The following is a 14368-nucleotide window of genomic DNA, read 5'->3' as shown; positions in this document are numbered from 1 at the left end:
GTTTGTTTGTTAGAAAGAGAAGCAGAACATATGGGCATATTTTCAAGACATGGTTCGGTGGACTGTTAAACTTGGTTTAACTTGGTTAAAACGTGGTAAAAGTAGCAATTCCAACAATGCAGAAATACACTGTTACAAGTAAAAGTTCGGCATTCACATTTTGACTTGAGTAAAAGTACAAACGTATTGGCATCAAAATGTACTTGAAGTACCAAACGTATTAGTACTTGTTGTAACTTAATGGGTTATATAGTACATTTTTGTACGTTATTTCATTTGCATGATCGATTGAAAGCTGCTGAATTCATATATAATTATTTACAGTTAAAGACTGTTAAAAAGATTAATTTAATATAATACAGTGTTTTGATAGTGATTTCATTTGTGAAACGTTGATTGACATTGAATTGAGACTTTTCTACTTGTTCTTTTTTTTAAATTATTTTTATCCCACGATTTTGTAATCCTTTTTCACCCGGTTCCAATTATCTAAGTGATCCTGGGCCCTACACTCCCCCCGCCAGCCTAGGGAGCCCAGATCCTGACTCAAGCCTCCTTCAATGCATGAGAGCCAACTGACTTTCTTATCACCTGACAGGAGGGAATTTCCCCGGTAGGATGTAGCACGTCCTAGCGGGGTTGGGCACCCCAAGTGCCCACAGCGTCCCCGGCGGGAATCAAACCCAGGACCTTCTAGCTGTGAGGCGACAGTGCTACCGACTGCGCCACCGTACCCCCTATTTGTACTGCCTAACGAAGAGTTAACTCAAGAAACCATATGTCCTACAATGCTTTGAGGCTAAAAACGGATAAAAAAAAAGAAAGAAACAGGATTCAGTTGTTGTTATGATGTGTAATATTGATCAATAGCATAGAGCAGACGTAAATGCCAAGTGATGCCAAAAAAATATTTCTGTAATATTTTGTATGCCCCTTTTTTTTCTTATATAAAGCCAAGCCTTATTTCCATATTCCGATATATTCATAGTTCATCTACAGTACTCAATATTTTTCAAAATCTTTCATTGTCCTTGACATGAAAACAAAGATTGAGAACCGCCGGTCTTTGGGACACACTTGAAAACGAGAACAATGGGTTGTGTGAGTGTGAGTGTGAGTGTGAGTGTGTGTGTGTGTGTGTGTGTGTGTGTGTGTGTGTGTGTGTGTGTGTGTGTGTGTGTGTGTGTGTGTGTGTGTGTGTGTGAGTGTGTGTGTGTGTGTGTGTGTGTGTGTGTGTGTGTGTGCGTGTGAGTTACCTGTCTTATTATGAATCCAGAAGAGCGTCTCCGTAGAAGTGCTGGTTGAATTCCCTAGAGTCAGAGACAGCGGGATCTGCCACACAGAGCTAGAAGGACACACAATTACAAACATACATAACCCATTAAAACCGGGAAAACATCATTTTAATTTTGTTTCTATTAAAACATTGCTGATATACAAGTCGTACGAGCACTGCGAGCTTGTATATCTACTAGTTTTGAAAATGTTTTGAAAAATCTTGAACATTTGAGAAGTACTGATTTAGAAGGCATCAAGTCTTAAATGGTTGAATACAATGACCTGCCACACAGAGCTAGGTCAGGGGTCTTCAACGTTTTTGTTCAAGCCAAGGACCACTTAGCTGAGAGAGAGATGAAGCAGGGACCCCCAACAACATTTTGTAAAAATTGCATTGCAGATTAAAGTTCTTCATAGATTTCATAGACAGCTTCATAGACTTGTTTGACAGCACTATTGTCAGTGTCAAATGTTTTTTTTGTGTACACATGATATTTTCTATCATGTTGGATTCAAGTTAATGTGTAAAAATGTGTTTGATGAAATGTGTTTGATGAAAAACCAAACATAATAATAATAATAAACTTTATTTATAAAGCGCTTTTCGAAACATGGTTACGAAGTGCTTTACAGTGGCAATCAAATACAGTACACCAAAAAGGATAAACATCCTACCATCTGACATCCTACCATCTGACTATTTAGGGGTGCAACAATTCAAACTAATAGATGTAATCCAATATAAAAATAGATAATAACTGTAATAATAATATTTTATACAAATTTAAATACAAAAATAATTAATAATAACATGTATCTATCCATATTTAGGGCATACCATTGTACGCAAAACACAAAAAAAGTGAAAATAGCTACAAGCTCATAGGTCTGTTCTTTCTTTTCAGACCTGACAACCTCCTACAATGGAGTATACATTTTAGGCTTAGTATAGTCTTCTGGGTCAAAAACAAGTCACGTTCATTGTTACTTAGTAACTCAAAGTTACTTGGTTTAATAACAGCAATATTATTATGGGCTGGCAGTGGCTCAGGAGTAGAGGTGAACCCCTAATTGCTTCCGATGAGCAGGTTGGTGCCTTGCATGGTTTCCTCTGCCATAGGTGTGTGAATGTGTGTGTGAATGGGTGAATGTAATGCACAATCATTGTAAAGCGCCTTGGATAAAGGCGATATAAATGCACTGGCTTCTTTTGGTTGTTTTAACTAGCAGTTACTTGTGGAAAATAATATTACAGTAACATATTACTGCCCACACAGAGTCCCTTCCTTAGTTGTGACACCAGGCTGAGGAGATCCATATTAAATTGACCCATAATTCATCATAAAATCCATTCTAGCACCCATGGCATGCAGAATGTCATCACTTAAGGATGTATGTCCTTTTCCCACTGAAGTGACATTGTGCGCCGAGTTATGATTATAGAAATGATTAATGGAGATGCTGTAGTGTACACAGACACATTAAATAGAGAGCTGTTGTTCCTTGAGAACCTTTGAAAAGCTGTTTAAGGAAACTGTGTGTCAATAAGCCCACGCTGTTGACATTCCCGTACAGCTTCACCAAATAATGAACAACAGATTACATCTAAATCATGTTGGTATAGGCCTCTCTGTATATCATCACTGTCCGGTGGAAACCTCATTTCCAAAGTGTTACTTTTCACGATTCAAATAAAATAAATGGCAAAGATTTTTTTAACTTTTGTGCGACACTGTAGTCAGGCCTGTCGAAATTATTACATAATCGTCTAATCGCATTTCTTTTTTTGCATAATTGTCATAATCGTTTTCATGTTGAAAAATGTTGACACATTTTCAAATATAAAATAAGCTGAAATAGCAGATCTACAAGCTTACAACTCGTCACGCTTATAGATCAGCTATTTCTGCAATTTGTATGTATAAAATTATTAAACATGTCAATAATGTATTTGTATTTGCCCTGTTAATGTTTCTTTTTTTTCATAATCTTTAATTGATTTAATTGCATTGAACATTGGAACATAATATGTTCCAATGTTCAATGCAATTAAATCAATTCAATCGTTAATCGCAATTATTTGAGTGACAATTAATCGTCAACTTAAATTTGGAATCGTGACAGCCCTAACTGTAGTATGGCATTAATTTACGGAAAAACTATAAAACTATATAAAAAAATTAAATTAAAAAAAATATGGAGATACAAGGTTTATTCCCGACAGCAACGATATGAGCTGTCTCTTAACAGCTTGCAGTTACACATTTCTGTATACCTGAGTCCAATGATTTTATGTCAAGTTATTTAAACAAAAAGGAAAAAAATCTTTATTGATATATAAGATATCAAATGACAGTGGTGGAACAAGTACTCAAATTCTTTACTTAAGTAAAAGTACCAATACTGCAATAAAGAAATACTCTGTTACAAGTAAAAGTCCAGAATTCCAAATTTACTTGCGTAAAAGTCCAAAAGTATAGCCTAGGTATAAAACAGGGCTAAAGTGATTAATGTATGTTTTATAATATAATAATTTATATCTGAAAAGTAACTAGTAACTAAAGTTTTCAAATCATTGTAGTGGAGTAAAAGTACAATATTTGCCTCTGAGATGTAGTGGAGTAGAAGTAAAAGTATAGGCAATTGGAAATACTCCAGTAAAGTAAAAGTACCTCAAAATTGTACTTAAGTACAGTACTTAAGTAAATGTACTTAGTTACTTTCCACCACTGTCAAATGAACACGTCAATAAAACACCTTGAACCTTGAAAATACTACAAGTACGTGTGGCCCTGTGCCATGTTTCTCACACAAGGTTTTGAAAAGCTAAGAGAAAAGTGCAAAAGACAAGCAGCTCTCTGACCCACTAGATATCTCTGACCTACTAGCTGGATAAAAAAAGAAAAAGAAAAGTTCATCGTGTAATAAAAGAATATTATCTGCACACCATGTAGCTCCCGTTTGCAAAGATTAATTGCGACGCTGCGTTCACACTGGCAGCTACAAAAGATACAAAAAAAAACTACAAAGTGACACTGTATCTGTCGCTAAGTGTTGATCAACCAGTGGTGTAAAGTAACTAAATACATTTACTCAGGTACTGTACTGAAGTACAATTTTGGGGTATTTTTTTACTTTACTGGAGTATTTCCAATTTTCAATAATTTTACTTCTACTCCACTACATCTCAGAGGCAAATATTGTACTTACATACATGTCGCATCGCGACACATTGTGAGCTTGTAGATGTGTTATTTTAAAAAGCTTGTTATACATTTGAAAACTTGAAATGGGGCATTCTGCATAATACTTAGTACTTCTACTTTTGTACTTTAAGTACATTTTGATGCCAATACTTTTATACTTTTACTCAAGTACATTTTGAATTCAAGTATTGATACTTTTACTTAAGTAAAACATTTGAGTACTTTTTTACACAACTGCAACTTGGATTGTAGCTTTATAGATTTTGTAGCAGACGCAAACGTCAGATGTAGCTTTTGTAGCTTCATGTCGCTGGCTTCCATTGGAAATGAAAGGTAGACTGTAGCTTTGTATCCGCCGGTGTGAACGCGGCATAAGATCGAGCGTGACATTTCCAGCCCCACGGCTCAGAAGTATGAGGCAGAGCCCTGGTGATCGAAAAACATCACTCGCCTTGTTAATAAATCTTTGCAAACGGGAACTTATACCTGGTGTGTCGAGTTTATTTTTCCTCGCTTGTTTTAGAAAAGCTCCCTGCTTTGTCGGCTTGGTGCTCATGCAGCGCTGCTCAATGCCATTCATTCATAGGTGGGGGAGGAGAACAGAACACCTGCACGGGGAGTTGGAACTGACGTCCATTCCCACCACAAATCTCACTTTGCATCTAAAAGCACCTCAATAAGTGGCCTCCCGGTACCTTTTATCAGCGGCTTAATAGACTATCCTTCATCACACACTCATGCACGCATGTACACACGCACGCACGAACACACAGGTTAGTAGCCTATTACTATACTTGTGAGGACATCAACGTTTTAGGAAGCAGATTTTGTGAGTGCCATTTTTACCATTTTTGGGGCATTTCTACACCCTCTAAAGCCAAGAATACATTACATTACAGTACAGTCATTTAGCAGACGCTTTCATCCAAAGCGACTTACAATAAGTGCATTCAACATAGGTAGGCAAGAAAACTACTAATCACCAGAAGTCTTAAGTGCATTCTCTTCTAAAACAAGCAACTAAGAGCTAAATTTGGCTAAAGTTTAAAGTGCAATATATCAGCTACCTACTTTCTTAAACAGATGATACAAATAGGAAAATCAAAGGAGCAAGAGCTAAAACAAATAAGTGTATCGAATAAACAAGATCCGATAAAACAAGAGCTCGTACAAATAATTGTGTTTATTGTTTCCTGAAGATAAATAGCCAATCTACAAGCTCACAACGTGTCACGCTGCGAAGCGCTGTGAGCTTGTAGATCTGCTATTTTTGGTGCGTGCCACCAGCGCGCGACTAAGTATAAATCGGGCACAAATCCATAACTCCAATAATAGAACAACCATTTATCTTGTGAGAACCAGGAAGATTGTCCTCACAATGTTTATTTCTCAAATCCTTCTATACTTGTGGGGAAACAAGCAGTAATACAAGCATGCGCATGCATGCACGCACGCACGCACGCGCACAAACACACACACACACACACACACACACACACACACACACAACCACACACACACACACACACACACACACACACACACACACACACACACACACGCTACAGCTGTGATTTGTTTTACCAGTGTACAAAATGTTTTGGTATATAAATTCAAATTGCAGCAAAGCAAAGGACTTTAGTGCTGTGAGGAGGGCTCTGCACAGACAGAGATGTGACCTGACTTGAAAACGCACACAAACACAAAAGGCAAAGCGCATCCAGCGCTGAAACTCAGGGTGGAAACCTTGTATGTATAGGTATAGGGTGTTTAAACCATTAAAGGGATAGTTCACCCAACAAAAACAACAATTTCTATCAATTAGTCACCCCATGGAGACTTGAATTCATGGATATTTTTTTTCCTTTGTCGTATTCCTAAGCCAGTAATTTGAACCGCTGCCAGTTAGGCAGCGGTTCCGGTAGGAGACACAAGAGAGGCTCTTTGTGTCTCCTACCGGAACCGCTGCCAGTCATGAAATTGTTGGCTTAGGAATGCGACAAAAACAAAAAAATATCCATGAATTCAAGTCTCCATGGGGTGACTAATTGATAGAAAAAAATTTCATTTTTAGGGGTGAACTATCCCTTTAAGACCGGGTGCATCTGTGTTATTTTAGATTTCTTTGGCTATTCAAAAATAGCAGATATACAAGCTCATAGCGCTGCACCGAGTGCTGCGTTATTAGCTTGTAGATCTGCAATATTTTGAAAAATCGTGAAAATATGTGCAAATCTTTATTTGCACATTTCTTTTTTAAAGCGAACATTTGTAACTCAAATCTTTGCTTCTGGGGGTCCATGGAACAAAATATATTTATATGGGAGTCGGCGGCCAAATACATATCATTTTGGGGGTCCTTGACTTTGAGAACCGCTGATATAGATACATATTTTTACAGAAACCTGTAAACCAGGATTTAGAAAACATGTAGATACGTTCCCGGATTGAATGGACGGAGGACTCAACTTATAGTTATAATCAAATCAACTGTGCTCACATGAATAGTTTATGACTGGTTATTGGAATGATCATGTTTACCTTTGATAAGTTAATATATTGGGTCTGATTTGGATTATAATGATGTATTATTATTATTTATTTTTTTGTTGACTGTCTTTTTAATTAGTGTTTCTATTAGAAAAGCCTCCTGTAGACAGGTGTTGGATATTAGCACTCAACCTTTTTAGGCGGTGACCTCCCCCCCCCAAAACAATCATATTTGAACCGGGAACCCCTCTCCTTGACAAGCACTTGGAATTGTAGGAGTTGAGGCATTCAATTTTGTTTGACTCAGTTCCACAGATAAATATTGTGAAAATGTTGTGAGCTTGTAGATCAGCTATGTTCATAATTTGTGTCTCTTTCCTATATGATTTGACAATTTGGCCAATGTTTGACCAGTTTTTATAGTATAGTTTGTTGATTACTTTTGATGCAGTCATGGTATTTTTTCTTCACTTACCCTCTTTTTTTTTATTAAAAAGGCCTTAAAAGTCCTTAAATTGTCACTTTACAGTAATCAGGGTATCCCCCAAAAATCATGTGGGGACCCCCCTGGTTGTCCCGACCCACAGGTTGAGAACCACTGCTATAACGCTTAAACAATTCCATGTCAAATAAAATAAACATAACGTAACATAACATGTCCAAGTCCGTTATACTTTCCAGGAAACTGGGAAAAAAAAGAACCTGTGTTCCAATGGATCCAATGTATGTATTATTTAGTCACTTGTTATTGCTTTTCATTGGTTTAATATTCATAAAACACACTTGACCACTTTCGCTGTCACCATAAAAAATAAATGCAAAAATAGCGGACTTGGCAAATCTGCAAGCTCACAACGTGTCCCGTCGCAACGTGTTGTGAGCTTGCAGATCGGCTACTTTGGCTACTTAACCCTTAAGACCTGAAGCCAATTCTACAAATGTCTTCTAAATCATTCATTCATCATCGTATTCTGAATCAGTGGTGCTCAAAGTATGAATTTGGCCGTCGACCCCCATCTCAAAATATTTTGTTCCAGGGACCAAAGCAAAGATTTGTGTTAAAGATGCTTTAAAAGAAAATATATATTGAAAGATTTGCACACATTTTCACGATTTTTCAAAAATAGCAGATCTACAAGCTCACTCGGTGCCACGCTATGAGCTTGTATATCTGCTATTTTTGAATAGTCAAAGTGTAAAATAATGCTTTTTAGCTCAAATCTAAAAATGACATAGATGCGTTCCAGGTCTTAATGTGTTATGTGTGACACTCTTTGTACGACGGAGTGGGACATTCATTTACCAAAAAAAATTATAAAGTTGAAATACGGAGATACAAGATTTCTGGTGGCCGGGCAGCAAACCTAGCAAATGTTTGTCTGGAGAATTATGCAGCTCACACTGTCGCTGGGTCTAAAGGCATCATCCTCCATCACAACAAATACTTCATAATATATCTGTATTCATGTGCAGAGTGGGTTTGTACTGAAGGGAATATCAATGTATCAATGGGGCAGAAACCTCAGCTCTTAACTCCTGATTTCAACTATTTACAAGAGTTTGTTACTCAGTTTTTGGACATAAGGTCTAGCGACGATATCTGGCTTCCGTACAGTTTTTTTTTTTGTATATAGCTCTCAGTTAAATGGAGAGCCAGTACAAACACTCTCTCACAGTGTAAGATGTGAGTGCACCCTTTCAACCCTGCTGGTTCAATAGACACGTCTAGACGCTGATGTGAACGCCTGGAGGTGATGAAAACAGTGACAGTAACATGTATATCTTCTATCTTCATCTTCTATCCACTTAACCAATTGAACCTCACACAACTTGAACCCCAAGCGTGCCGATTCTGGAGGGGGGAGCATTCAGCAAAAAAAGATAGCAGATCTCCAAACCCCAAATGTGTCACAACGTGACTAGGGGGCTGTTTTGTGCTGTTTTGAAGTGTCAAAAGTGTGAGGTGTGAATATTTGTACATGGCTAATGACCGAAATAAACTGTTACTTTCCACACCTTATGTCCTGAATTGCTACAACACTAGCAGCACCAGTGTGGTTTGGAGATGTGATCCAATTCTTAAAATGTACTCTGCTGTTTTCTCCAGCAGTTCAGAAATCACACTCTACTTTCTTTTTGTGTGTGTGTGTGTATAGACGAATCCACAGAGCGGCAATCATAACTGCGGTGTCAAGCGAGTGCCGCTCCGCACCGCGACACCGCAGCTACACGCATTCGCTCTGTGGATTCGTCTATTAGGCTACACATTTTTACAATTGGATAATGTAAGAACGACTTCCTCAACAAGGATAGATGAACATTAACGCATTAAGACCGGGAACGCATCTGTGTCATTTTTTTATTTGAGCTAAAACTGTTACACTTTGGCTATTCAAAAATAGCAGATATACAAGCACAATTGTGAAAACGTATGCAAATCTGTGAATATATATATATATATATATATATATATATATATATATATATATATATATATTCTTTTAAAGCGAACATTTTTAACTCAAATCTTTGCTTCTGGGGGGGGGGGGGTCCCTGGAACCATATATTTTGAGATGGGGGTTCCGTGGCCAAATACATATAATTATGGGGGTCCTTGACAATTATAAAAAAGTTTGAGAAACACTGATATAGCAACATATTATTATTATTTTTTTTTTAACTGTTGGGATTTAGAAGACATTTGTAGAATCGGCTTCAGGTCTTAATGAGTTCAAATGTAAAAAAATGAATACCATTATTAATTTAATAATGTTTTAGCCAAAGCAACAGTGAGCCACTGGAGAGGGGCTACAGAGCCACATGTGGCTCTGTAGAGCCTATACAGTACATATCCCTGGTATAGATCGAAACGCTTGCAGTTGTAGTACAGTTGCAACCGTTTCACTAAGACTAGATTAGGTTTAACCACTTAAACCAGACCAAAAAGGTGTAGGCTGAAACCTTAGTTTATAGTGTCTAGCCTATACCCTTCTTACTTTAAATGAGCTATATAAAACAGAAAGCTGTTGACATACAGTGAGTGAATACATGAAAGCACATATGAGTGCATGCTTGTGTAGACCTAATGATGATAGGCTAATTTAGACTTAATACGCTGCGTTACCTTCATATTAGGTTCCAGCAAAATTGCTCTTTTTCATAAAGGTTGCCTAAAACTGTTGGGACATTTGCCAAACAAATAGCTGATCTACAAGCTCACAGTACAGTGCAGTACAGTACAGTACAGTACAGTACAGTACAGTACAGTACAGTACAGTACACATTCGATATGCCTAAACTATGAAAAAGCTGTTAAGGCAGCTGACCTACAGTATGATTTGCTGAAATTACAAAAACTTGAATCAAAATGAAATCTCTCTCTCTCTCTCTCTCTCTCTCTCTCTCTCTCTCTCTCTCTCTCTCTCTCTCTCTCTCTCTCTCTCTCTCTCTCTCTCTCTCTCTCTCTCTCTCTCTCTCTCTCTCTCTCTCTCTCTCTCTCTCACACACACACACACACACACACACACACACACACACACACACACACCCTCCCATATGATGTAATAACTGCCCTTAGGTCCACAGTGACACATTTTCATAAAGATAAGTTCAAACTCTTATCTTTATTGGTTGCAGCCTTATACTTAAAAGTTCACTTTGGGAGCAATTTATTAAAAGCAGCAGAGCCGGTGTGGGTGAGATGCTGACCACCACAAAAAACTAGAAGAGACCAATGCTACACACGCATATATAAACACGCATTAACCGTTTAAACCCATACATGTGTTGACCGACAGTGGTAGAAAGTAACTATGTGCATTTACTCAAGTACTCTACGGACAACTTCACCCAATACTGCAATGCAGAAATACTCTGTTACAAGTAAAAGTCCAGAATTAAAACAAACTCGAGTAAAAGTACAAAAGTACTGGTATCACAATGTACTTAAAGTACCAAAAATGTTTTTTTTAAATAGTTTGAAAATAGCTGATCTACAATCGTCTCATGATGCGTTGCATCACGACACATTGTGATCTTGTAGATCGGCTATTTTCAAATGGCCAAAATATATAAAGGGCTGAAGTGGTTATTGTATGTTTTGTAATAATAATCAAAATCTACAAAGTAACTAAAGTTTTCAAATAATTGTAGTGGAGTAGACGTACAATATTTGCCTCTGAGATGTAGTGGAGCAGAAGTAAAAGTACTGACAATTGGAAATACTCCAGTAAAGTAAAAGTTCCTCAAAAATGTACTTAAAGGGGAATACCACTCATTTTCAACATTTAACACATGGGGTGCCAAAACCGTATATAAACGGTTTTGCAAAAGGTGCAAAAAGTTACGCAGATTGCCAAAACCGTATTGAAACGGTTTTGCTGCCTTTTAGTTTTTTTTCGTTTTTTTCCACACGGGAGGGGCTGGAGCAGCTCTGGGAGTACCCATTGTGATCCTGAGAAGGATAGGCCAAATGGATCACCGGAAAAAAAAACATGGCTCCCCATCCGCTTCCTGTCTATTTCCTTCTTTAAAACGTCTGTATCTCCGAATCTGTTTCGGGTGGGGAAAACCGGTCATGCGCCATGCGCGATCCCCCCCCCCGTTGTAACTCGCGAGTGAAATGTTATCGTTCCAGGATGTAGCCAGGGTCCTCGCGCTACATGAGTGGATGCTTTTTTTACGTGGATTTGCTCGTCGTGGAGTCTAGAGCTTTAAACAGCAAAGCGCAGTCAATGGGGAGAATGCTGGCACCCACGGTAAGTTGTTATTAAAAAATCCCGGCACCCAATGTGTTAACCATGTCATAATATACCTTAGAGCTGTTGTGTATAAATAAGAAAAAAAGTCTCCCCCCCTTCTATGTTGCCTAGAACTGGACAATTGACTGAATCAGTGACATACGGAAGGTGCACTTTGGCCCTGCCTCATTCATTAGAATGGGGAATCTCACTTCCAGCTGAAACAGTGCGACGTGTAGTAGTTTATAATGGCATATGGTTATATATTACATTTCACAAGACATTGTACTTGTAGATAATAGAAATTAATTGGCTGAAAATGCTTTAACAAGTCTTAACTTTATATTAAAGTCGCACTGTTTCAGCTGGAAGTGAAATTCACCATTATAAGGTATATTATGACATGGTTCAATGTTGAAAATGTGTGGTATTCCCCTTTAAGTACTGTACTTGAGTAAATGCACTTAGTTACTTTACACCTCTGCCTACCATGCAGTAACATAATTGGCAGGCAGGTAATCATTTCAAACAAGGTTTTTTTTGTTTAATTTTTTTTATAATGCTAGAACAATTGCTTCTATTATATCGTTTCTATCAGCTTGGATTCCCCATTGGAAATGAAGGCAATGTGAAAAATAATGAGAACGCTGCAGTTCTCATTATTGGCCTAGTACGTGTCGCTATTTCCCCTTCTGCTGGTTGCAGAATCATTTTCATTCCATTAAAGTCTATGGTTGTTTTACCAGCCTTTACACTTGGTTTTATTACATGTTCATACTTAATGTTTTCAGTCGCTAGTTTGAAAGTCGTCTTTTAAGCTACAGTATGCGTTTTTGTGAATTATGCTCCAATTAAATACAACATTTATTACAAAGAATTAAGGGTAGGCTATGCTTCCACTGATTCTACTGAAAGAAAACGCAACCTCACTCCCCTTCCACCCAATAGCAATAGATTATTCGCAGCCGCAAATCCAAGATGGTGGATTTGAAATTGTTGAACAGGCTACAAGCTTCAAAACGGGTCTGTAGAAACCGTCACGTCTCCTTTTTTACAGTCTATCTATGGTGTGTGTGTGTGTGTGTGTGTGTGTGTGTGTGTGTGTGTGTGTGTGTGTGTGTGTGTGTGTGTGTGTGTGTGTGTGCGTGTGCGTGTGCGTGTGCGTGTACTTGTGTAATTTTGGCACAATACAGACAACACCTACTGGCAGCCAGCAGGTGTTGTCTGTATTGTGCCAAAATTCTGGTTCAATATTGACGCTTTCTGTTGCAATGCAGTAACATAAACATGCTTTGCCACTGCGTCTGTCTGTCTGTCTGTCTGTCTGTCTGTCTGTCTGTCTGTCTGTCTGTCTGTCTGTCTGTCTGTCTGTCTGTCTCTCTCTCTCTAGCAGTACACGAGACACAAGGCAGTGGCTGCATTTAGATCCCATTGATGATTAGATTAGGCTGAGATGTGATTGCCGCTGTGACACAACGTGCCTGCCTCCGTTCCACAAGAACACTTCACAACGAAGGTGGGAAAAAAAAAAGCCACTGCAGCTGGACTTTTTGCTGGGAATCAGACCAGTTCCCCATTCATTCTACATTCACAGAAACCAACCATCAAAATCTAGAATCTTACACATCAGCAAACTCTCCTCCAATGACCTATATGCTCTCTCTCTCTCTCTCTCTCTCTCTCTCTCTCTCTCTCTCTCTCTCTCTCTCGTCACCCCCGCCCGCCCACCCCCCCTCAAGGCTCATTATTAACAGCTGTGTCTTTTCCAACTCAGTGACTGAAAACGAACACAATTAGATCGTCTTTTTAAAGGGCTCCCTTGTCAAATTGGAGATGCACCTGGTGACCCTTTCCTCCATTATGCACAGACACAGGTCTTCTGAATCTCCCTCTTGTACGTTTTACTGAACTACAATGATTTAAAAACTTCCCTTTATGGGCTACTTTGCAGAACATTGACATTTCGATTATACTTGTGTTCTTTTACCAAATGTGTATCAACCATTTAAGCCCTATTTTAATCTTTGTCTATTTGAAAATAACCAATCTCACAAGATTTTGGCAAATTCGGAAAAATGTGACTTTGAAGCTACTTTCAAACTACTGCTATATGTGACCAAGTGGTAGCCTGGTTCCAGACCATAGACCCCGCCCACTCTCTGAGTGGACTGCCTCTCTTGGTCTGATGTTGTAATGTGAACCTAGGATTTATTCGGTACGAAAATGTATTGTCCAATGAGAGACGGATGTGGGGGTGGGGATCCCTTGTGATTGGGTTTAGGGAAATTCTACACCAATTCTAATTGAAATTGGGGCAAACTCAAACGAGAGTGAAGTTTTAACCACTATATTGGTGGAAAAAGTACTCGCATTTTTTACTTCAGTAAAAGTAGCAATTCTGCAATATAGAAATACTCTGTTACAAAAATAATAATTATTTTAAAAAAAATAAAAAACTACAAAATAACTAGTAACTAAAGTTTTCAAATAATTGTAGTGGGGTAAAAGTACAATATTTGCCTTGTGGAATAGAAGTAAAAGTACTGACCACTGGAAATACTCCAGTAAAGTAAAAGTACCTCAACATTGTACTTAAGTACAGTACTTGAGTAAATGTACTTAGTTACTTTACACCACTGTTAACCACTTAAACCC

At 38.2% G+C, this 14368-nt stretch overlaps 1 protein-coding gene across 1 annotated transcript in view; it reads right to left on the bottom strand.

The window, feature by feature from the left end:
* LOC308079979 (thyrotropin-releasing hormone-degrading ectoenzyme-like) overlaps nt 1–14368 on the bottom strand; it is a 206088-nt gene that overhangs the window by 36661 nt on the left and 155059 nt on the right. Inside the window, exon 12 of the mRNA XM_080421657.1 lies at nt 1257–1345. Within this exon, the coding sequence (XP_080277783.1) occupies nt 1257–1345 (89 nt within the window). The remainder of the gene's footprint in view (nt 1–1256; nt 1346–14368) is intronic.

This window comes from Gymnoscopelus braueri (genome assembly GCF_963280865.1).
Source record: "Gymnoscopelus braueri genome assembly, chromosome: 23".
In the NCBI taxonomy this organism is placed as follows: Eukaryota; Metazoa; Chordata; class Actinopteri; order Myctophiformes; family Myctophidae; genus Gymnoscopelus; species Gymnoscopelus braueri.
The sequence above is the reverse complement of the archived record's forward strand: the minus strand, read 5'-3'. Positions and strand labels throughout refer to the sequence as shown.